Source organism: Varroa destructor, unplaced genomic scaffold (assembly GCF_002443255.2).
Source record: "Varroa destructor unplaced genomic scaffold, Vdes_3.0 BEIS01000001.1, whole genome shotgun sequence".
NCBI lineage: Eukaryota > Metazoa > Arthropoda > Arachnida > Mesostigmata > Varroidae > Varroa > Varroa destructor.
In genome coordinates, this window is record NW_019211454.1 from 13,612,035 (window position 1) to 13,637,730 (window position 25,696).

The 25,696-nt window shown below is 41.4% G+C and overlaps 1 protein-coding gene and 1 long non-coding RNA gene across 9 annotated transcripts; one reads left to right on the plus strand and one right to left on the minus strand.

The window, feature by feature from the left end:
* Positions 1-643: 643 nt before the first annotated feature.
* LOC111254637 (uncharacterized) lies at positions 644-16,233 on the minus strand. Of its 6 annotated transcripts, none has more exons than XR_015327505.1 (6): positions 16,098-16,233; positions 11,113-11,725; positions 5,140-5,171; positions 3,731-3,768; positions 2,917-3,451; positions 644-2,387 (listed from the first exon to the last, which is right to left on the minus strand). It is a non-coding gene; the product is annotated as an uncharacterized LOC111254637 (long non-coding RNA). The 6 variants fall into 6 exon arrangements; XR_002675117.2 differs by having other exon boundaries at positions 645-2,387; positions 10,830-11,725; XR_015327498.1 differs by having other exon boundaries at positions 651-2,387; positions 3,731-4,605; positions 10,830-11,725.
* LOC111254620 (uncharacterized) lies at positions 11,721-17,624 on the plus strand. Of its 3 annotated transcripts, none has more exons than XR_015327487.1 (2): positions 11,721-11,981; positions 16,092-17,624. XR_015327487.1 is itself a non-coding variant. In XM_022815672.2 (2 exons), exon 1 carries the CDS (start codon positions 13,696-13,698, stop codon positions 15,424-15,426), a length of 1,731 nt encoding a protein of 576 aa, XP_022671407.1. In that variant the 5' UTR covers positions 11,988-13,695; the 3' UTR covers positions 15,427-16,278; positions 17,122-17,624. The 3 variants fall into 3 exon arrangements, 1 of the variants encoding a protein (XP_022671407.1); XR_015327494.1 differs by having other exon boundaries at positions 17,122-17,624; XM_022815672.2 differs by lacking the exon at positions 11,721-11,981 and having other exon boundaries at positions 11,988-16,278; positions 17,122-17,624.
* The last annotated feature ends 8,072 nt before the right edge of the window (positions 17,625-25,696 follow it).

The following is a 25,696-nucleotide window of genomic DNA, read 5'->3' on the forward strand; positions in this document are numbered from 1 at the left end:
ATACCAAAACAGATGTCGCATTTAAATTAGCACCGCGCGTATCAAGAGTTCTGCTGAGCTCGTTCGTTTAGAGTGCAAAGAATAAAACGCATAGCTGGTATGACGCTAAAATCTGGTCCTGTTTCTGCTTTGAATAGAAATACATAACAACGCTGAGTTGAGGAACGTTTTAAATATTGTAGAATGTCGATTATTGTCCGACGCAGTCGAAATTGGGGGGTTAAGGTGATTTTGACTTCGAAAGACAACGAAAAGCAGATTGAATGGATAATAATCAGCTGTCGATTACAATGTCCTCTAGTTAACTTCGGCAACCGGCTAATATCCGTCCAGAAACACCCTCGAGCCTACTACATATTCGTACGCTCCTAAACCACAGCCTGCTGCAGATATCAGGTACAGAACCCCGGCCGGAACCAGCAGACAACACTGTTATTAATATAATATAGCATGTAAAGCCATTTGATGGATCCAATATTCATCCCGGTTTTAAGATAGTGACGTTCCTTGCCAGAACGCAATGCTCTCAATCAACACCTATGCAGCACTTATGGCGAAAAATAGCTTTTCTATTTTATATCTATATGAAAAAAAGAAAAAGCAGAGTGTTTGTTGCCACCCCAAATAAGCATTTTTGTCAGCTGAGATATTCTGTCAAGTCTAAATATTTCATGATGTAAGTAGGTACACAGTATTTGAATTATATTTACTGTCTACCAGGTCATCAATATTTCTAACGTGAACGATTAAAAATATATCCGATTTTTTTTTTGTCATTTGCTAAGGAATAGTCCGTTGTGTATAAGTCTATACATTGAGCCTGCGGTAATACGCATAGATATATGCAATGATGTCGGTATATCCTTTATCGACTGTAGAATAAAATTTTCTAGCTTTTCTTTTTTCTTTATTAACTAATTGAAATATTATGTATTTATTCCATCTGATAATAAATCTTTTGTAGATGCATTGATACAATATGAACCCTGTTGTCCTGCTGGCTTGTAGCAGGTTTGGCGCATAGTCGGACGCCACGTAAAGTTCATACGTTAACATCGGGAAATATATAGTTCGACTTTGCTAAATGTACTCTTTCTTGGCCACGCGTTCATTATTCAATGATACCGCTTGCATTAATAGAACCTATTCAAGGGGCAGCTGTATGTTTATGCTCAGTGATGCAGACTCCATCGCTAGACAAAGATGATAGATATTGGTTTAGATAGACAATGGAATAAACTGATGGAAGTGCACTCCAGTTCTTCAAATTTTGAGGAGGAAATCTCCCCATAATTCTAATACATACAATTATTACGACGGTCTAATAAAGCGCTGCACAATTGTATTAAAAAATTCAACTAGTTAACGATCTATCGAAGAAAATTAGCGTGACCTCCTAGTATTGACGGAAATAGCACGCTAGAACACTTAATATGATATTCTAACGAATGTACAGTAACTTTTGTTCCACGTCTTCAGAAAGAATAATTGTAGAACTAACGCCCCTGGCGTGCCTGTCGTGCTTGCGTCTTACCATAACGTTGTCGTGAACGTAGATGAGCGTAAATGCTCATTGTCGGGTTCATGGCTTTCGCGAATCATGCCGCGTTTCCGATCAGGGGCCGAAGCGAAAGATATACGTTGGGAAGTGGCATGCAACATTTGTCTCGATCTCATCGTTGTGTTCGACTGTTAATCAGAAATACACCTCTGCCGTCGATGATATAAATACGAATGTGCGAGCTAAGCTTGCTTCGCTAACATAAATTACAGTGCTACTAGTCCTAGGTATAGGCATTTAGCTGGGAAAGTAGTGGCGGAAGTTAATGGCTGCAGTTAATTACTGAGAGAACCAACTCGTCATCGGGCTTATAGCGTCACACTGGCGAACCTATCTATTGTTCAGAGGCGAAGTGTCAGCGTATCAGAACATGCGGTTAGTATTTCACAGAAGCTATGTCAAGTAAATATGTTTTTTAAAAGTAGCGTTTTTTCTTTGAAAACAGCGAAGATACAGTTGTAAGACAGGCCCACTGTGGCCTGTGTTAGGAACGAGATCAGGTGGTCACAAAAGATGCCAGTGCTGTAAAAGGACCATTTGGACGCTCCCAAAAGGGAACCGAACTTGTTTCCAGTTGTCATTACAGGTAAGCTAACGTGCGTCTAGGGAGAGAAGCAACATTGTCCAATTAGCAGCCCAGAAACACACCTGAACCCGGTAAAATCCAAGTCCAAACTTTTTTCCCGTAGTGTTTTCTGCGTAAGTCGTGTATTACTACTCTCGCGCTACTCGTATCGTGCAGGAACTCGATGTCTGTATTGTTCTAGTCAGTATATTAATCCAATATATCACTTTGTGGTCCTTTTTTTTGCCAAAGCTTGAGCGCCTGAAACGAAGAAGCATCTGAGACAATCAAGGAAACCGGCTAAGACTAAAAACTATTTCCACAACATGTAAAACAGGTGGTATGGTCCCTTAAGTTCGGTGAGGATCACCTTGAAGAAGACTGGGTGTTGGACGATTCAGGCATATGAAGTTTGCACAGAGCTAATTCCCATGTCGTTTACCATCTACTGTACTATATGGTACGTACCCATATATACCAACTTCCGTCTATGAACTGGGGTATTGGCTCGTCAATTCCATGAATACAAATGAGTTCGTTTTACATAAAATTAATCCAATTTCAGGAGCAGGAAATACCTAATATATTAACCAAGCAATTTCTTTTTGAGCCTAGTTGTATATATATATATATATATATATATATATATATATATGAAGGGAAACCATTATAAATTTGTAAGAATTTGAGAATTTTATAAGAAAACGAGTGCAATGCTGAATCGCCCGTTCGCTGAATAATCGATTACAGGCGGCCATGTCATCGGTTTAAGCTCCTTGTTTCTGCTTACCATTTAAACAGTGTGTTGAGGAGGAACACGGTCCTAGTAGGATCCTGCGCGTTGTGCAGCCGGCCTAATTGAGCCAGAGCTGCCGCTAGCGGAAAGGATTATTTTTTGAGCGTATTTTTTTTGTGACGGTAAGACAGACACCGAAGTTATAGCAGGTAGCAGGATGTCTCAGGAACGAACCGGTGTCACTAATCTAAAACAAATGCTATTGTTCTATCAAAAATAGAATGCCAATACTTTTAGCATATAGCTCGCTGATGTCCCATGTATTAGCGACTAAAGCGAGTTGGATTTTGAGTTTATTGCATAAGAAGGTAGAATATTCGATTATCCGTGTTGACGATGCAAGATACTGATGTCTCAGACACGACCCATTCATATCGCTTATATTGCGCATAATTATAGTTAAGACTTCATTGGCGGTCCGGCCAAATATCGTCGGATTGTAGATAGATGGCATACACCTATGCTAAGTGAGACCGTGGACCAGGCCATCGTGACCTAGATCACGGTCCTTAGATCAAGCCCTGTTCAGCTGTAATGAAGCAATAACTATGATTAAACAAGATATAAAAGATTTGTACACACAAACATGTGTAGGTATTTAACAGAGCTTTAGATATTGAGAAACTTTGATTTCAAATAGAAAAACTGTAACATTCAATGCAGTGTAAAAGGCTAGCGAGTTTATAGCAAAACTATGTAGATGTACACAGAATATTATCAACTAGAACAGTTTACGCCTCAGTAGAATGTCTGCGGTGGAATCTTCACTGGATGTATTGTATTTTAGTTTGGGCTAAAGACCACTTACTTATAATGTAGACATGATCCTCGAAGCCCGCTGTTTTCCTGTTCAGAAAATTAAGGTGCTGGCAGGTTAACCGAAAGCTTGTTTTGAACCACTATGTCGACTGCCGTTGAACTATACTGGCTTCTCGCAACTTCTTTTAACGATTTAAGTTGTCTTGCAGAAAATGGAGTAGCCGCATCATCATCGTCATCATCGAAAAAGCTTTTATTGTTTCTTAGGTAAATGGGTAATATAGTAGTTGTTGGACTTATCAACTGAAACTCTGATGAAGCGTACCTAACAAGGATCTCGTAGAAAGTTGCTTTCTTAGGTAAATAGATGCTTTTATATTGTTGAAACGATTATCCTTATAACTGAACAATGCGCAATGCTATGCGTTACAAGTTGTGGTCGATTTCAACCGAACTGGCGTTTTCAACCTGTCAACAGATATTGTAGCATATACTGTCATTGGAGAGCATCGTCGTTTTCAGTCTCTTTGCCCCCGGCTGTGTTTCTACCGAGATGCGTTACTTCGAAATTAACTTAAACTGCTATTTTTCTTTCCTATGCCCATGTGTTCCTCAAATATTAACTTAGCTACAGTGGCAAGCCACCCCGAGGATAGATCATATCTAATGTATCGATGTCTTCTTTTATTTCTTAGCAGTAGTTAGTTTGAGATCGGACATGTAGAAACTTAAAACATCTAATATTTCGACTATAACATCTAGTAATATCCATTAATAATGTCTTTGGTGAGTTTTTCAGCGTTAAAGCCTAGTGGAGAAGCCTATGTATTACCAACCAGTTACTCTATTATTTTATTTTATTTTTTTTTTAATTTTATCATTTTAGCTAGGTTAATGCTGTGTGTGATATAAGAAGAGGTGTATCTGCAATTTAGAGGAAGAAGAGTACGTATTGGTTTGATCAGATCACCGCTTGTTGTAACTTAATCAGTTTCAGAAAAGTTACATCGACCACTGGCTAGGAACAGCTGCGACGCTGAACGACAGAACGAATACTATCGGCAAAGAGAAAATTTACCTAAACATTTGAAAATTCGTTTAGATTAAGCTAGAACGACATAAGTTGCAAATAAGGTTTACTCAAATTTTGCCACATGTTAGTAACGTGTCCTTTGTGTTTAACACAGTGTAAAAAGACAACTTAATGGAAGTAATAATAAGTTATACGTCAAAGTAGAACAGGCCTAACAGACACAGTTAGTGCAAGCATGTCCGTCCTATCTTGGTGGTGACATCAAAAACAACAATTGATTGTCTATTGAAACACGTTTCTAAATAGTACAAGAATGTATATTCCTCTTGTAACAAGCTTCTGCATAAGCATATGAGTGCTACGGATGTTCGAGAGTTTTGTGGCTACTTTACAGGATAATCACTCGCTCAATTTTCCCCACTTACGTCGAAAATGAAGACGCAGAAAATGTCATTTTCTGAAAGGTAGAATACAGAAAAGAACAAAAATAAATACTACTTTATTTTATACGCAGTCCAAAAGCTGGCAATTAACGGGTACCATAAGTCTGAGCAAAAAATGACGACAGCTGAAATTGTTTAACTAACTAAAGTTTGCTTTGGTATTTTTTTGCTGCTTCAACAGCCTAAAACATAGAACTTTCACTGTTTTGTAGTAACTTTTGTAAACGAGTAACACATATTTTTGCGAGAAGAAAATTTGCCAATAACTTAATATTCTATTTAAAGATCTTTGAATGATCGAATTTAAAAATTTCTGTTTCAATAAGATTTCGTTAAAGTACGTATAGGTTTTTTTTGATATGTGAATCGTGAGCAAAAAATAAATTTTATAAAGAAAAAAATCAAAGGTGTACTTTTGCAAAGCGCGCTGTTATCGAGGTGAGCGCAAAAAACCGTTCTACAAGTAAAGTCGACCCGCAAATATCTGCATCGATATATTAATAAGTAATATAAAATTATTAGGTAAGTTATTATTACGGTAAGTTGGATAATTGCGATTGAAATGAATACTATCTACAGTATGATACTGCTGAAACGGTAGAACTACCAAGTTTAGAATTAATAGATTGGAACTTTCATATCGTCACTTTTTTTGGTTTGTACTAATAACTTGTGTATTACATAAAAAAAAACAATAGAAATATATCTACTGTATTAAAACTAAAAAAAAAAAAGTGCACTTTGGATATATAAATGTTTTCAACAACTGGTTCGAGTTGGACGTCGGTTATTTAATCAGTATATTAAAAATAGTCCATGAGCGACGCTAAAAAATACCAGTGTTGCATAATTGGCCATGTTCTCTAACGCACAGATTTTTTTCAATTATAGTTCCAAGGACCGTACAACTTTTGCTATAAGACACGATTTGTATTGTAGCTGATTTCGTTGCACCGCTCCGAGAAGCCCGCAACACAATACTGACATTGGGACGCATTCTAAGTTAAGAGTTACTGTCGTCAAATGAAACGGAGAATACGTTTTTCTTTGTAAGTTTAAACGATTTCGCTCCCCTATTTGCGTTAGCCTCCCGTAGATTCATCCGTAGATTTCCATAAACTACAAGTTTCTTTTTTATTCGATAATAAAGCAACGCCTGAGCTGATCCCGAACCCAATTCTTCGCTTGGATTACCACCATAAAATACGTAAATGTTACGGCCTTCGTGAGTATTAGTTATTTCCCGGTACACATTATACGTGAGGCTTATAACAGGACAATGGCTATTGTGTTGCTACTGATGCAAAAAAGGTTTATAACACCCGCTGGGCGTTAGTTTGTTAAGTACCGACACTGTGTACACATTGGCCACCGTAAGAGATCGAGGCGGCCAGCTGCAGGCGCGACCCGGCAAAGCTAGTCCAGCTAGGCAGATGATGTTGGCCAAGGCTTGTTGCCAGCGAAACGAATCCAGTAGCCAACAGTATATTACGTTAGAGTCTACTCACGACCGTTCCTCAACCTTAGCCGATAGACGGATCTGATCGCTGAGCCATATCACTCTAATATAGTTAATAATATAGTAATTTAGTTTATTTGACATTTGAATAGGACGGCCATTCACCGCATCATAATCAGCCGCAATTGCATCATAATCTTTTACTGGGTCATGTAAGTAAAGCAGAAGATCGTATAAATGTGCATGTAATCGAGCATCGCGCCTTGAAAGGCTATATATATGCATCTATTAATCCTATTATGCTATCGTAATATGCGGTACGGGTTCTAGCTAAAATGTGTGATATAAATCTTGTTAGGTACGTGTTCCTTCTGTCCGTATTTCGCCGATGTTCCCTCTGATGCCACGCGAAAGCGGGCAATCTTCTGTCGACGCCGCATTGAAACGTTTGCGGGCTTCATCGACTTGATCGCCGGCGCCGGTAAATACATCAACGCTCTGATTTGGCCAGAAAGAGGCATGCTCCGGCCTTATTGACTATGAACAGCGAAAAAACAAGAATTTGTCACCGCATCTTGAAAATGTCTACTAATTACATTCTGCTAGTGAGCCCGGCTGGTGAGGCCGGGCAAACCGAAAGTGAGGTCGTATGCCCAATCGTAGTTTTCTCCCGATCTGTTTGTTCGTATACGCTCGCGGCTACCGTCTTTGCATCACAGCTATACGTACTTTCCAGGTTATTTGCTCTTCTCGGCCAGCAAATTAAGGGTAAGTATACAGCTGCTGAACGTATTGTCGATAGTGTTAGTCGGCTCAATAATTTTTCATAGAATTGCGAGATGCAATCAGGCCCATTTTGGAGAAAGTCGGAAAAAACCGCGTGAGTCACGTATGTGGATGAAATGAAAATTTGAAGATAATATGGCCGTTGCTGTTTTGATGGAGATCGTTTTCGGGGGCTTGACGGAAGGTTCTTATATCGACAATGCTAAAAAAAAAATAAATTTTCAAGGAAAATGGGTATTGCCTTATCTAAGCACATGCAAGATGGTTGGCCGCTACCGAAATGCATAGGCCGTTTAAATAGTTGAAACATAGTCTGATGTACACCGACGAGCGCGGCATGTACACGCTGCAAATAAACCATGCAAGCGTATAAAGCTGTCTGTGGCCAATCGTCAATATCAAAAAACGACTGAATAGGAAAAAGTAAAACCTGTACTGGCAATCATAAATTCTCTTCCATTCGTCACTAAGTTCGACCTTGCCTTTTAATGGCACCACTCTAACTTGAAGGATGTCTCAAGCATGTGTTCTCAAAAACCGTCGCACAATGCGTCATGTACATGTATGATATATCTCAGAAAAGCTCGATATATATTTATATATTATGATAACAATTATAAGGCGATGGTTATGCCGAATTAGTTACTGTGTGGCGTTGCACAACTTTCCGTATTTGTTTCAAATCTATTTATAAAAGAACTTCGAGTTCGCAAAGATCCTATGCCATAGGACTTAATTGCTACGCTAAAGGACGCGAGCTTACCACTTTAGCCATTTACAGGCCATATTAACAACACCGCATGCAGTTCGTGTGTTTCTCCAGTTCCCCTTTGGGCCTACCTGATACGGCCGTATCCCTTTACGGTATTATCGTGCAGCTCGAACCCTTTCGGCTTTTTATTTTTACACATACTTAATTGATATTATATATCGAAGGTTAACTTCATAAGGTTTCTATGCCGACGGCATGTACGACGCACCCGAAGCTTGGGCGTGCCAGGTTCGCACCTAACTCAAGAAGGCTTTTAACTTTTTTCGTGCTGTACTATTGCTTAGCTAATAATGTTTGTTGGATACCTAAGTTGGCCTTAATTTAGAGCTTAGGCTAGTTCTGTGAGCAAAAACCAGCTAACTACAATGGTGATTGCACCGAACAATGTTGGCGATGCACACTCTAGTGACAGACGTTGCATAAAGCGTACCTCTGTTGAGTCTTGTTATAATGCAAATATTGTTTCGCTCAACAATAACATATCGGTATGATTTTAGTGTAATCTTTCATTCTGTCGGCTGGCAACCATCCTTCACGGCGTTTCGGCAAAGCTTACGTACGTTTTTTTCGGCGAAAGACGTGACACATCTCGATATTCGTCTCCAATGAGACGTTGTTGAAGAAAAACTAGCCGACTGGAATCGTTATAAGGGGATCCCTGGTACGAAACATGTAATGAGTTTCGAACCTCTACGAGATAGAAAAATATAGGTAGACTTTGTCAGTTTTTATCTATAGTACATACACGTTCTGTGAAGAGGTTAAGACACACTATCGGTTGGTTCGCCTCGGCATCTTTTATGCTAGGCTTATATAACTCGATTGCGACATTTTTAATCTAATAGATTACCATGGTTATGGTCAATATACCGTTTCGCTATTATGGCTCAGACAGTGTGAATCATTATGGTCGCGTATAATACGGCACCCAAATGCTTCTAAAAAATTGTGTCAACAGCAAAAAATGATGATCCTTCACATCGGAAACAGTAAACGCGACATTATTAATTCTCGTAGTCTATGGGACCGTGTTGAACGCACACTTCGAGGGTTTTTCCATTACGCCTGCCTATATAGCTTATAGCTTGGTAAGCTGGCCAAAAGGTCTTTAGCATAGGACCAATATAAAACGTATTTTACGTCGCTATTACGAAAACAATTACTAATAGGCTTTAGGAACACTCATCGTAGTTGCTGCCCTCGTAAAAGCTATCGTAGTGTAAGGCCAGTAGTCTCTAGATGTAATAGGTAGAATTTCGTCAGATATATATACATAATTCAAATCTTTTCGACGAATGCTGTTAAGTATCGCTAGGAAATGGCCGCTATGTTCGAAACGTCTCTAGTATTTATGTGATCTAGCATTCCGCCAGACGTTCTTTCGAATCTTGTGCTTTCGACTAGTTATCATATTATTTCTATGGATAGACACGTTTACGCACAATAAAATGTCAACCAATAACGCACAAGTCGGACTCTCATCTGCAAGCCGTTGTGATAAAGGTGCTATTATAGCTGATACGAACACCTTCTTCCATTATAGCAGAAACGAGTTATTTAGGACCGCTGGTCCGACAACCTGTTACCCAATTCAACCATTTTTATAATTTTCTGTTGACACCTTGGGCCTTATATTAACTTTCACTTACAGCACACCTATTGGTATACTAACCGGCATTAGCTCGTTTTTTCTGCAGAAATGCTCGCCTTACAACTTAGTCCACAAGAAAGTGTGTCTGCAGGAACGCACATGACCTCAACTACATGACTAGCTAGATGCTTTGTACGTTTCCTGCTGGGCCAAGGGTGCCCCTTTGTATAGAGTAGGCAAGAAGAACGGTGTATTATGGTAACGATCGCATGGATATATTTTCATTTAAGTACATTAACGACTATCAATTCTTATTTGGCGGAGGCCTTTTGCCGCTATCAGCTACAGTGATAACTATCTCTGGACGACTTTCCTTACATATACTTATAGACCCTTGATAGAATTACAGCAAGGACTCACTAAATACTGGCCGGTCAACTGGACTTGGTATTGTTTGTCCTAGATGAAAAGTTTTGTGACACCAAACAACTTAACTTTGCTCACTGTCATGACCTAAATCCAACATGCGAAAAGGTGCCATTGGCACTTAAAAATTCCTGATGAACTGTCCAATCTACAGATTGAGATGTGGTCACCAGCGAAGATGCAAGCTTAACAAGCAATACTCCGACAACGCCTTGACTTTAGCCCATATTCTAATGACTTATTAAAGCGCCATAACGAAATGTATGGTACGTATGGTACTGCCGTGTTCTAGGCGGCTGGGCCCTCTCAGCACAAAACAAAGCCCGCCTACGCCCACGCCTACGATTTCGAACCTGGACGACCTTAGCTGAACCTAAATCTACTGGAATTAAGTACAATCGTTACAAAATCTACTAGCAGTAATAATAATAAAACAAATAGACTAACCCGCGGCCTCCTCTTACGTTGACGTACATTAACATAGCTAACTTGACTAGTGGATGTAGCAAAGGCCGTACCAGTAGGATGTCTTAACCAGTCTGCTATCTTTCAACAACGACCTGATTAGCCTACTCTAATATTAACGAAGTCGTCCTACATTCAATCTAGCATAAGGCATATGTTGGTTACAGGCTTACCCGCTTCCACCTCTTTCAGTTGGATTTCTCTTGAGACCGTCCAGCGCTTTTGGTCAATACACAATTGTGTCACTTACTATTTTGTTTCTTTAACTGCCTAGCAGCTACTATACTGGATTCATCCCACCATATTTCACTCACTCCGTTCCAATTGAGATTAGTGGAGAACTACTTATTATTCTCTGTGGCAATTTTTTAGTCTTATCATTACCGCTAACGTAACGCTGAGCGTATATTACTACTTGAAGAAGGCGTAATTTTCATTCCATCTAATTTCACTTACAGTCTCGGAACGTTATTTTATGTATGTATGTTAAACACCCGTATAAACGGAGCCGTCTTCAAACAATGCCGTCTTGTAGAACGAACGCCGTATGTCCCACAGTATCTGTATTGTCACTAGTAGCATCGATCGGGTCTCCAATCTCTGAATTAAAGAAATGCAAAGGAAGTAAGGCAGACAAAAGAAAAAAGTAACACGTTAAAGCCACGAAAAAAGGTAGGTGAGCAATAGGTGGTAGAATTCTAGTAGTTTCTCGCCGATAAATTCAGCTTGTCGATGTCTGACCGCTATCTAACAGGGTGTTGCACGTAGAAGCTCACTGCCGCGTCTTGCTAATTCGCTCTCCGCTCTTCCATGGCTGGTTGACACATCCGAGTCACGTCGTCGATTATCTGGTGACCATCACGATTGTTTGCTGAGACGGTACGGATCACGTGTCGGAGAAGCCTCCTCTAGCAACGGTCCCCGTCAAAAGTCGCCGTTTGTCGCAAACGGAGCATGAGTAACCGCGATCGAACAGAAGGACGTGGGACAGCGTAGAACGCGATAGAATAGACCACCGTCGTTACGACTCAACCCACCATCGCCACTGCTGTTGGGCCCACCATCGGGTCTGAAAGAAGGAAGGAGGATATCACTCCCAACGCTGCTTCTGTTAGCCTAGTCACTGTCGACTCTCAAACTATAGCCACTGTTACTACTGCATATTCCTCTAACGACCATGCCGAAAGGGAAGGAAAGAATACGCTGGATGGCGTTTACGGGACAAGGTTCCGTCCGTTGGGGCGGCATCTCACTGTTTTCATAATATCACTATGCCTGTCAGCTGGCGTCATTATATCCAGCATCGACAATCTGTGAGGTCGAAGGCAAGTATTGACATATTTAAACCATAATCACCTCTATGTTTAGTCTCTTTATGGCAAATAGCACTATTATACGATATGTGTGCTATCATTATTCTAAATGAATTTATTGTACAGCAGTGTTATTAAAGTTACATGTGCGTCTGACGATCGTGGGGCTCTAGGATGTTTCTAAGATACTTCTCGTATCGAGTGTTTGTCAATAATTCTCGGTCGCGTTAACGAAGAGAGCGGATAAATACTCAAGTGTCAACAGGGAGGTGAAGGCGATACTTCGTACCAGCGATGTTGGTAGCGATCGTTGTAACGGCAGCTCACCGAACGTGCGGTTACCCTCTTACTATCTGTCTGCTAGGGTCTTCGATGAGCAATTCTCCCCCCAAGTAGGGGCTTCGCGCTCGAACGATAAAAGCGTGACTAACTCGCAACTACAAACTGGCTCTGCCTTTCTGTACACGTCTATACCACTACGACTTGATCGCGTGATTTTAATTAATCGCTGGACTGCCATGCTATAGCTATACTACCGCTGACTGCCTCAAATCTCCCACTATATGTATGTACGACTGAACCGTGATGGACAAAAATCGCCTTGCTGCCGTCTTCTCTATTCCTATTACAGTGCTATGGCACACTCAGTCGCTATCGTGTAATAGTTATGGTTCTAATAGCGGCATTAGCGCTCCACCGACACGGCCCGTGCCGGCTGCAGAATCACGACTAAATTTCCTCTTTCGTTTTCGAACGCGCGATCTATGGTTTACGGAACTCCCATAACTCGAGCAGTGTGCGCATTCATCTAAAAACACGCACTCATAAACAGTGCCGACTTCTTACAGAACTCGAACGTTGGATAACTGTAATGGTAATATTATCCCCGGCCAGGATAGCAGAGACGAACAATACGACGATAAAAAAAAAAAGGAACTGTCGTTTCTAACAGCAGCATCAGCTATAATCTCATCTGTAAGAGCAACGGAGTCGGCTGCTTTTACTAGCTGAATAGAGCACGGTGCGTTGATCAGAATCAGCTCAGCTGAATCGAAGCGACCTTAACAACGCCAGTCTTAACGACCGGCATCAAACAATACCAGTAGATGCTCCATCTTCTGTGGCTGCCTGCACCGCAATAGCAAACGCGCGCCCCCATATTGCGCTACGACCACTGAGGTGATACTAACAACCTCGGCCACGACAGCTGAACGTTTTCTTCACATCGTTGCAATCATTGGCAATCCGATCGACTGCTGACGATACCAAGCACCAGCAGCAACGAAAGCGGCAGCTACTCGAGAAGATATCAAACTGCTGTTCACCCTGCGAAGGCATCCAGTGCTCTCTTTAATCCACTTATCGCGAGTAACAGTATTGTTTTGCTGGGAAAAAAAAAGAGATAAGGGGCTTGTGGCTGCGAAATGTGTTTGAGATCGTGCCGGGGCAGACGCAAATGCACGGTCAGCGTCGTCGATCATTAAGACTGACGCTGCAAACGCCAGACTCTTAATACTGCCAAAAGCGGCTTCACTGTTGACGCCGCTGCCTCTGACAACAATTATAGCACGGCACGTTCCGCCGCGCGAGGCTGCTGTATGGCGGGTATAACAAAACGGTCCCAGGCGGCGGCGAATAGTCACCCCAACGAGGAGCAATTTTCGGTCGCAACAGCTGCTGTTAGAAGCTCCGGTAACGACAGCAGGAGCTCGGAACTAGAAAGACTATGGCGGACCCAGCACTTCCGCAAGGCGGTGCTGGACTCTATGTTGGTCAGAATGAAACATCGAGGTTAGTATTATCCTTTTTTAGCGTGCGAAATCTTCACAAACGAGATCAGTGCCATGGAGAGCCAAACAAGTCATTAAACAATGAAAGGGGACTATGCAGAAATCAGCAACTGTCACATTCATGGCAAATCCATGCACCTGTGATATTGGCTATACTGGTAACTCTGTTAGGCAGTCATGTAAGGGTCAGTTACGCAGCTACGGTTAAAATCGATGCGATCCCGAAACGCGTGATCGTAAATTACGGTGACGAAACACAGGAGATCACTTGTACCTATACCCTGATACATGACGGCCATTTGCCAAACGACAGCTACAACAACGCCAGAAAGGACAACCAATTGAAAGGTCATGGGAGCGAAGACAAGGACAAAACTGATGCGGCCGCAGTTACTGACAAGGGAAAGAGTTCCGGCGAGGCTAACGATAATGCAACCAAGATAAATGTACATTGGAATGGTCCTATAGAAGCTAATGCCGAAGACGGTATTGTCGATTTTAATAAGCAAGCTAATAGCGAAGTTGACAGCGGAACGTCGAAATCAGCCACAATCATGGCTACCCAACACCCAAGAATAGCCGCGGCTAAGCTTGATAAAATACCTAACTTTATCAACTTGAAGCTGTACGATGACAATCTTGAAGGCGTCGTTATGATTCGAAAGCAGAACTTCCGCCTACTGCACAGTCATCCCCTTGAACTCAAGTTCCAATTGAAGAACGTCAAACAGTCGGCGAAATTTAGCTGTGAACTGAGTTCGACGGACGTTCTTCCAGCCCGCGATGAGATCCAGGTTTACGTACGAACGACTGACAAGTGTAGCAGCACATTTGGCCAATGTAGCTCACGGAGTCGTACAACTATGTGTGTCGACGAGCAGTACTGCGTTTGCTTGAACAAATATCAGAGGAAACACGGACCAGGTCGGGATGTTCAGGAGTGTCGACCAATTGTGCGGGCCAGTCGCTGCTATGGTCAGGATAAGCACAGACATCGCCGGTGTACATTCACTCGCAAGATCGCCATGGAGTCGTACAAAAAAATCAATTCGAATGATCGCAAACAATTCAATGTGTCCACGGCCATACTTATCGATGGCAACTACTACATATCGGAGGGCGTCGAACGCGATTGTTACATCTGTACCGAAGCTGATCCCTCGGCACGATTTATGACGGCCCTGATGGTAACCTTTCTTGTACTGATTAGCGGAGCGATGTCAGTAGTCGGAGTCGTGATACTCTATGATTGGTGGAAGCGTCGCCGGGATCTTATCGAGCTTGAAAGGGAGCATACGGAACAGAACGCGAGTACTTTCGATGCTGAGGCTGTTCGCCGGGCCGCAGAGGACCGCCCACCGTCGTATCTTGAGACACGCCGAAGCGATTTACACCTCGCTGGTCCGCCACCCCCATCGTACGAAGACGTGTGTAAGGGGGCATCTGGAGGCGGAGATTGTGAGGCTAGAACGCCAAATACGTCGCGAACTAGTTCTTACGACCGAGTTTTTGGTTCAAGGCGGATGACGACGTTGTCGCCGCCGTCAGCACTAACAGGTCATCTAGGTAATCTGCAGTATGCGGTCAGCGTCTCTCGTCTTGCCAGTGACCTCACCAGCAGTGTCCCGGACTTGGAAACAATTCATGAACGGCGCATATCTCTGTAAACGTTGTACGGGTTGTGCTTGCGTACGCTAAACTTTTGTTGTTACATGTGAGACAGTTACGGAACAGAAGTCTCCTATCGAATGCTGGTAATGTTTCACGGTATGGGAATATATGGCGAGCATCAGGTGATAAAATATCTATGTAGAAAGTTAAAAATCTAAATAAATAAATAACTAAAATAGTTATAGAGCTATGTTTGATATTTGTTTGGATAGATCTATCAGAATGTGCATCTGTGTGCGAGCATTTCTGAAGCTGCAAAAGGTCGCTTCATTCAAACTGTTTTGTATAGATATGTTTTGTGCGATACGTCAATAAAGTACATCGAAAAAAATAGGATTTGATGGCTGTATCACATCGTGCTTGTTAGAATATTAAGCTTAATATAAGGATTTTATTATTCGTTCAAGCGCTAGTTAATTGGAGGTGGAGCTAAGCACCCCAACAAGGAATACAGTTGGACACGCTGTTCAGCGGTCAGAGAAAATCGATCCGGCAATAGCAAAACTAATACAACAGTCCAGCAAGATACTTATACACCTCATAACAATGTTTCTGTGAAAAATTATTATGCTTCGCTATGCATTTTACCCGATTAGGGAAAAAACCAATTCGTCGAGCAATCGGCTTTACCAGTATCTCTCTTTCGTCTTATCTCTAATAGAAGTACCTTTGGAAGTCACCGATTCATTCACAGTTACGGGAAATACGTAGCGCGCAGCTCACGACAACGCAACCGAGTTGCCTTTGCAGGACAATAGTATCAAAAGCACCGCGTAGAAAATGGCCCGACGCTTCAAACGTCTAAAGTCTTTACGTAAACGTCTCTCCGCACGCCCCCCAGCCCTTTTGTACGTACTTTGCAATGTCGGTTTGACTTCTTTATACAAGTGCACTTGACCCGCCTCCGCCACGGTCGTTTGCACTCCTGGCGGGCGGTACATTGTTCAGTTTATTCTACTATTTGTAGCAAGCGGCTAAATATCCGTCGTTCCCAGCACTCTCGATTGCTACTGCGGGCTGAGTAGCAGTCTGTTCGCAGAGGGCAAGAACGCTGCACCTTTGCCAACGAGGCGAAGACAATTGCCTACCGCCGCCCGGATTTCTCTTTATTGTTATTACAACTGTAATCTAAGGCTACAGAGTTTTACGTATACACTGTTCGCCTCTATTCGTGTGACCCTCGGGGTCTCTCAGTTCAGTTAATTAGACGTTCATATCTACGTCATATATATACCAGAACGTAAACTATTTGAAACAATATCAAACTGTAAGGTTACGCAGCATCTAATACAATAGTTATATTTGTTTGTTTTGATTGAGGCAAAAATCGAGGTCCGGTTCCCGACGTACAGCGTGAACCTTAATAAACCTAAATATTGTGGTCACCTAGAATAGTAAACGTTACTTCGCAGCGCAGAACCTTGTGCTCGTTTTGTACGAATGTCTGTAAAGTCATAATAGTGAACGCTATTGAAAGATGTAGAAGCACATAGGCAGAAGGAAGCGATGGCTCCCGATTTCTGCAGGAACGAACAACACCACTATATGGCTCGTTACTTAATTGATTTTGCTATTATTGTTACTTTTGTCAACAAATTTACAAGAGGCCGAAAATGTAATGAAATTCAATCTATTTAATATGGTCATATTTACTATTCAGATCTGTGTTTGTTTGTTTGTTTTTTTTTTAGTTAACTAATCGTGATGGCGAAATGATGTTGGCTATATACTATCATATGCTGAATGATGGATGAGTTATTTAGTACAACAGAATTTAGACCTTCGGCATGGCAGTGAAATAAGAAAAAGAAAAAAAGAAAAAAGTGGGAGCAGAACTGATCTTTCCCAAAGAGGTGGTCGTGTCGCTTGCGGGGCCATGTGAGATGCGGCCATAGAACCACGAGGCACGTACATTCATAAGTCGTCCATTATAACGAAAGCACCTGATTAGTGTTTGCATTAGAACGGCGCTTATGTCATGTTACGGCAGCTGCGATACGAGGTGTAAGTCATGATATATTTATTATGAATGCCATGACATATGACGAATGATAGAGAACAAAAAATAAGGCCCGGAGACTGACTTGAACGATGAAGTGAGCCGCAATGGCTACACGATAGCAAGAGCACACGTGATCGATAGAGCAGTGCTAGACTGAATAAATTGTTATCAATAAAGGATCATTATATATAATATATGTCTTCCTTTTATAACTAAATGGTCATCGGGTACGGTTAGAAATTGAATGTTTTCATCTTACAGAAAATTTTCAGATCTCCAATCGGCACAAAACAGTGAGAACGCAAATATATGACTGCTTCCTTAGCGATTGTTTCTTCCGCCACACGATTTCTAACAGAACTGTCTCTGTGTTCCTTTTTTTTTGTATACTCCCTTTACTAGAAGCATAATTTCTGATTTAATATGGTTACTAAATGTATCATTTGTGGAACTAACGGTGACAAATAAAAAAAAAAAAAAAAAAAAAAAAAAGAAAGAAGGTTCGGCCTTCTACGTAGTACCCACAACTTAAATACACATTGCTTATTGAGATTCACGTTTCTCGCAGAGGTCCCCTTTGCTCATGGAGCCTTTGTTTTTCACAGGAACGGTGTATTTATTTATTTTAGGAAAATTAAATGTTAATATCGGCCTTGCTGACAATCGTTGACGGTAAGAACCCGCATGGGACCTACTTTATTAGAACTTAAAACATTTTCACTCCTACTTAGCAGAGTACACCATCTCGCTCACCACAAAAATAGGTAGATACTAATTCTATTTCTTAAGTTGAATCGAGTTACCTATCTACTGTAAACAACGAATTTTTTGTGAATCTGCAATATGCCACTTGAAATTTTTGTGTGATCTTTTTTCCAGGGACCAGGCTAAGAAAAACACTTTGCTATCTACCTAATGCGCCTAGGGCGGAAGTCGTTACATTTTTCGAGTCTTTATTTTACAGTTATACCGTATATGCTATTATAAATATATATGTTTATATTTGTTAAGGAATTTTTGCCTTACCTTAGGCACACAGCTCAAAAACATATCTCCACTTCATGAATTCTACCAGTTCAAGTCATATTAAACTTGTAGTATCGAGATCCGGTTGATTCATCACCGGGCCACTCACCGATTGCCCTCATATCGCCCCATCGAATGGCATAACATTTACAAATGATTAACGCTATTGTTTTGTTAAATTAGCAGTACCTGCTTCGAGTTCTAGATAGTACAAGGCGGTCTCGCTGTCGCTATTGGCATTATCAACAACCGCGGAGATATCCTACGGCGGCTGGCAGCCACTATGATGAATGGTGTTTACAAGATTTTTCGTAAAATGGCAATGAATTAGGCTAGATATAATAATGTTTTACTTAGGGAAAATTGATCTTTTACTTGGACTTCTGTTGTGAATATTATGGTAAATATGGCAATTAAGGAAAGGAAGAAGCGATTTGGCAGATCTACAGGTTTACCTTTACGCGCCACGTACTAAATGAAAGCTCGCTCAAAATTTTCGTTGGGAAATAAAAGAGAGACGCGACGAATAACGTGTTCTCGAAATGCATGACGGCTCATTTTAGCGGTTTGCAATGAGAAGTTACACAATAGGTCACAGAGCTCACTACACGCATAGTTCAGGAATCTGGTGAGGATGGATTAACTTTTTATAGGGCCTTTGTCGCTATCTGACTTTTTACATAGGACTCACCGGTGGTACATGGACAAAGCCTTCGACTTTGCTGCCTGGCAGTGGCAGCCCGTTGTCCTTTTTTATAGTATAAATAAGGACAGTAGCAGAAAGGCGGTGGAAGCGATAAACAGTAAGCTAAAAATAAACGTTTCCGAAGGAAACCGAAGCATAACGGGGACGAAAAACAGAAGCAAACAAGTACAAATCTCCGACGAGTCCACGTTTACGGGTATGTTTAAGAATATGCAGCATAATATCAACTCGACTGGCCGAAGAGTGCTACAAACGTGGACAATAAGATTCTCAGAGGGAGGTCAAAAGGGCGCTACTCTTTTCAAGGTTTTTTTCATGGTTAGAAGTTCTTTTCAAGGCACTAACGGATTCGGGGGGGATCAGTTAAAACAGATGCACCCTCTAGCAAGAGATGAATCATAAACAGCGTCATTGAAAGTTGCAGCAGCGAAAAAGGTATCTGCAGCATTGGACAAAATGCATCGAATGCGCCGGTTATGCACCCTGAACCCTCTTTTATGAAAAGCTGCTAGGCAATGGCTGATAGTTACAAGATGCACACTCGAGATACGTTCTAGGCGTGTGGGATCTCTCACCTCATTGTTGAGTGGACTTTGGTCCCATGCCGCCTTAAGTGCCTTTCAAAAATGTGAACATAAACCATTGTCTTCTATTATCTTAAGACAACATTGTAAAAAAACTGAGAGGATAATAGCACATACACTTTTCATTGAAACGGCGTGCACGATAACTTGAAAATACAAATAAAAAGACTCTTATTGCTCTTTTTCGATGTTATGCTGTGGCGATGGTTAACGGCTGTACTTGGAGACAACCTATCTAAATAATTGAGTATTTTTCTAATTCGATCGAAATACACGATCGTAGGAAAGAGACCTTCAGCTACTAAACCTTGTTTTAGCTTCTCGTCAGCCCACTGTCTTTTCAGGTGAACCAAACGACAGGGCAGACAGTAAGCTTTACCAGAATACTCGTTTCCTCCCGACTATGGTGGGAAGAAGGCTGTTAGTTATTCTATGATTTAAATGTAATAATAATAAATAAAAAAAACAGTCTTTTTTTTATGCTCACCGTTTCAATTAAGGCCGTGCTTCTAATACAACCATATTATACCCGAAACAATATTTGTCAGATACCTTTTTCATGGAATTCAGCTTCCGAGATCAAAGTATCCTGATTCCACTTTGTCGGTTGAGCTCTGTCACGCGCAATTAGCATGTAAAAGCTCTAGCCGCTAACGTCTCTGTCCAAAGGCGTCGTGCTTCACCAGTTAGCTGTAGCGGGGGAGCCCACGCAAGACTAAGCCTGTGAACATGATTGAGCCGCAAGAGCTAATGATCTGCAGCTGTCGTAATAGGGAACACAAAAGCTGCCGGTCAGATTGCCGCAAGAAGGTATACGGTTGGGAGTCAGATTGTGGCCTACATGCCCGCCGACACCAAAGCAAGGGATAGAAAGAGAGCTCGTTGAAACTCCGGAAAGAAAAAGCCGTGGGTATGTACCTTCATTGTGTATGTACCTCGTCGACGGAAATGCAAAATCGCCAGGATCGTTGAATAACCGCAGCAACGGCTAGCTGCCGCCAAAAAAATGTTAAGAGACACAATAAATGATGCAAGTTGTTAGAAATTGGTTATTCCGAGTGATTTCCTCAACAACGAAGGAGAAGTTGTGAAACATCTTACGCAAAATTTGTAAATAGAAGTTTCAACGTAAAATAAGTTCCCCAAGAGTTAACATTTTTCGGAAAACGTTTTCCAAGAGCTTTGCATAATACTGTATCAAGGAAAAAAAAAAAGAGATTTTCAATAGAGAACGAGGCTGTCGACGATATCAATATTTGACTGCCTTTTTTTAGCGGCTTTTTATTGTAAGGTGGTGGTGTTTGTCGCCACTCGATGGCTGTACGCATTGTACCAGCTAATGATGATCTACACAATGATGATTAGCAAAAAAAACTCTGATGACAACCATCTCATACATTCGTTACTTTATCTTACTACAAGCCCCCTTTTCTTAATTGAGTCGATTTAACTAATGCGTCGTTTTTAATTCTGAGCTTTCATCTTCAGCGTTGTGGAAGCTTGTTTCCCCAGTTCTAACAGAAGTGACCTTCTGCAGGCTGACTCCCAGGGAAGTACTGCGTGACATTGAAACAATAGCTCGCGCCTTTCTAAAGCTTTCACTATGCGTGCTGTGGGATCACGGTCTTTACAAAGAATGATTAGGAATGGTTCAGATGACCGGGGGCAAGACGGGGGCAAATTATCTGGATCGTCAGAACTAACGCCAGAATTGTCCAGAACTGTTCTGTGCTCTCACTCAGTCGTCTCCAGGCGCTGCTTAAGAAGAGAGCACGAATGCTCACTGGATGTAGGTCAGTGAAACACTGATCGCCTATCGAGATAGAAAACGTTGTTCTAGACAATTCGGACAACTGATCAGATGCGTGCGCGTGAGCAAAGCGTGAAACGGTCCACACTGAAGAACTTCGATTTCGCAATTTGATGATCGCACAATTTTTCGGTCCTGTGTTAGCTAAACTGGACTATGGTCGGGGAACCACGCACGTCGCTCCGGATTTCTACAGCACTTTTGTCAGGTACCTTCCTGCCGGATGTCCCGGCAGATCAAGTAATCCGGCAAATGTATAGGCAGAATATAACACGTTCCGTCTGAAGCCGTCCTAGAAGCGTTATAGAGCGTGCCCTAAGCATTGGTCTGGTCAGCCTGTGAAAGGCCGTTTTCCTTTAACTAGTTCAAGAGCACTTTGCTATCGCAGTCACGCTCGACAACGGAACACTGCGGCACAAAGCAATCTGAACTAAACGTTTCGAGCTTTACTTTTGGCACTCGCTTCTTCCCGTACAAAATGAGCTATGTCTACGCCCACTCGCTATATCCTGTCACCAAGCTACAGAGCTTAGAACTACCGTTATAACAAAGAGTTGCAAGTTTCCCTATCGGCAAAGTCAAGATTTTTGTGCAGAAAGCCCCTTCGCCAGAACTTTCACCCCGTTAATGTCCATTTTAAGTCTATTGGCACTTGCGGCAAATTGCTCCTACAAGACACCGTCCCTGGAAGTCTTTGTACGTTCAGAATTTGCTGTCGGAGTAAGCACTTGCGTAATTTACGGGGAAGTAAACGGAACTTATTCGATTCATCCGAATCGGAGATCGACGAAACTCCACCGTGTGCGTTGCGGAACACTGAACTTCAGTGGTCGTGCTGCTCTCAAAAAGTTGCTGAGAATGTTGGGGATTTCGTCGAATAGTTAGTATGCGTTAGAGATGAATTAGTCATTGCACAAGACCAGCCCGTTCCAGCATTGAACGTTTTGTTTAAACTAAGTCGTAGAGTGGTTACGATTGGGTCTCAGTCATGACCAAAAAAAAAAGATCAGTGACCACAAAAGTCATTGGCAATTGGCAAAGAAAATTTCGAAAACCGGGCGAAAGCACTGCCGTTGGCAGTTTTTAGTCAATTCGATCTTGACGTCTCGCACATTCTCTAAGCCCCCTTAATAACGAGGCATTAGTAGCAAGCAGTAAGAACTGTATAGTCTTGCCTGTTCGTCCCACTACAGCAATATATACCTTTTTTGTTTTTATTTCACCTCAGGCCAATTTCCATCCTTAGCCACTCCGGACAGTTGTAGTATAGATGTGGTCGCTTCTCAGTGTACAACAGGTGAAAGTCTAAGGGTTTAAATGCGAGCGTATACTGAGCACCTACGGTAAATTCGGATGCTTCAGTGTTTCTATAATCATTCTGATCTTGCGCTATCCTATTATTGATCTGTGTATATTTGATTTATGAATATATGTAAGTATTTGATTATTAGCAGCGAAGGTGAATGAAGGTATTGAGTTTAAGACTTATTTGTGAGCTCGTTTCGTCTGCGAAGATTGATCCGAAATTTAAAGATTGGGTCTGACGTGGTTATGAGTGCTCCTTTGATATGAACGCTTTTGTTTAACTGCCGTAACAGCAGAGGGCGCGCTAAACATCTTGTCGAACGCAGTATATATTGGTAGTGGTATATATACAGAGGGAATGAAAACGTTGATGCCCTTCAGTAGGAGTAGGTCGCAGGCAATAGGACAAAACATTGCCATGCAACGAAGCCGTTCGAATGAGTACTGGCGTTATATCGGGTTGTCTAATCATGTAGTTGAGACAAAGGTATGACACAACTTTCTTGCGAAAACGTGCGCCATTGGTCGAAATTCGCTATCTTATGTTAAACCGTGGTATTTTTTTCATTCCATCTGTTGTGCAACGTTCATTCATATTAAGAGATTTATATTATAATTAAATACACAAATTGCGAATTAGCATTATAGCATCATATAGCATAAGCTATATTTAAAATAAGTATAAATACATTCAAAAGTAATAATCGTTCATCTTCCGCTGCATCTACTGTCAAATATGTTTGGCCTACGAAATCGTTAACCCAGGCCATATACAGACGCCACTACATTAAATACCTGCCGCCATTTATTCCGAATCAAACCAATCCATATATATAGGGCACGTGTACACAGTCTTTTCACGTATCCCTACGGCCACATAAACATAACATTAAACGTTAAATCCTTCCCCACGCACTCAGGAAGAGTCAGATACTTGGCTTGCACGCAACTTTTTTACGAAACGCTATCTGAAAATTGTACAACTCAGCCGCTTCTGATGTTATGAATTTAGCGCCAGTAGAATACGACGATAGCATATGATCCATAAATATATGGGAGAAAATTGCTCCCAAACCATCGCTGAAACCCAGGAAGATTCGTCTAGTGTCCGGACTGCAGCCGTCACTAGTGGGAAAAAGGCGCATTGGCATGCCAACGAGGATAGGACATAAGCCCGCCCTTCCATGCACCTTAGTAATGTCTGCGTGGGTGAATGTATTGTGAGTTTACAGGACATATTATAGCTTTATATTGTTACAAGATATCTATCTTGTAAAAATATAAAGCTATTTAGTAGTAAATCCTATTTTCAATTAACCTTTCCTCTTATTTGCCTCCCTCAGAAATTAATCTGCGCTCCCGAATGGAGGCGAACGCGTATCTCCAACATTTTAGGTAGATAGTACTGCCCCCCCCCCCCCCCCGCTGTGATTCGAAGCTGTGTAAAGCTCCTATGTGCGCATGCGTATCCACAAATTTGACAAATTTTTCCAATTCATTCTAAACTAGGCCACAGCGCATGCTCCCCGTAACGCTGTTGACTCGTTATAATGATCTTTACACCACATAAACAAGCCGCGTAAACGTAGAATGACGATGGTGATGTTCTATCAATACGTTTATTGCTTCTCGCGATGAGCAGTACTTACTTATACTTCAACTGTTCCAACTGCGAAGATCCAAATACCCAGACAATCGTCTGAGGCACGTGAGCGTGCTCAGATATTGTCTACAACATTGTGATTTAATGAAGCATCCTATATTCGACAATTGAATTTCGATGACTTATTCATTGGTATGTATAATCTGGCGAGTGCCCAACCAAGCTACTTTAATTGAAGCACTAGATAGGACAACGATCACAATAGCTTTTATCTAGTATACGACGCGTACTCTATGAATCGAGAAATAAGCAATACCATATTTTCTCACTGAGATAAAAAAAACAAACAGCATTTTCTTATGAGCCTGGTATCGTATAATTAATGCTAGGAAAGAAAAGATATTAGAAATATATAGGTCGTGCTTATTATGATTAAACGTAAAATTCTTGCAAATATAATTGGTTCCTTCTAATAGGATAGCGTCAATCACTCTCAAATACAAAATACGCATCCAGGCAGAGAATATATATACAGAATAATACTGGATACTATACGTTTAGTCCTTTAGTTCTAAATTTGATCTCTTCCACGAATACAATGATTGAAAACGGCCTGTATATAGCAGGCTTATACTTTACAGTCAGTTATAAAGGTTGGTTTCATTGCAAGTCTTCATGTTTGAAATGAACCTTAGCGACAGTGGAATATACGAAGATTACGGCTTATTTCTGCTATGCAGTTGTGGGTTATCCTGCATAATGTTCGTCGAATAAAGTGTGCGAGGTAAGGGGTAAGCGTCACAGTTCGGTGCCGTTCACAAGCATAATAGGATCTTGCATATAGTTGGCCTTTTCCAATACATCGAAAAGTCCCTAGGGAATCAAAGACCATCGACGCTTTCATACTTGTGCCAATATGAGGCCTGCAAGGCCGTTTAGCCTATATCGTGTTCCATCATGAACCAGGCCGGCTTAGCATGCAAGCTAATTTAGCCTAACCCATTATGGGCGCTTGTTTCTATCAAAGCCGAATAAGCTTTTAGATAACCGCGCATTGCCCGATATTTTTATTTCCCTCAAATTTTTTTTCTTTTGAAATAGAACCTATGTATATGTTTGTGAAGTGTAGACGCATAAACAGACCTTTGTTTTTTTTGAAGATTTACAAAAAATGGTACATTGAATTCAACTATTCCTTCTGTGCAGTATTTAAATAGGTCTATTAGCATT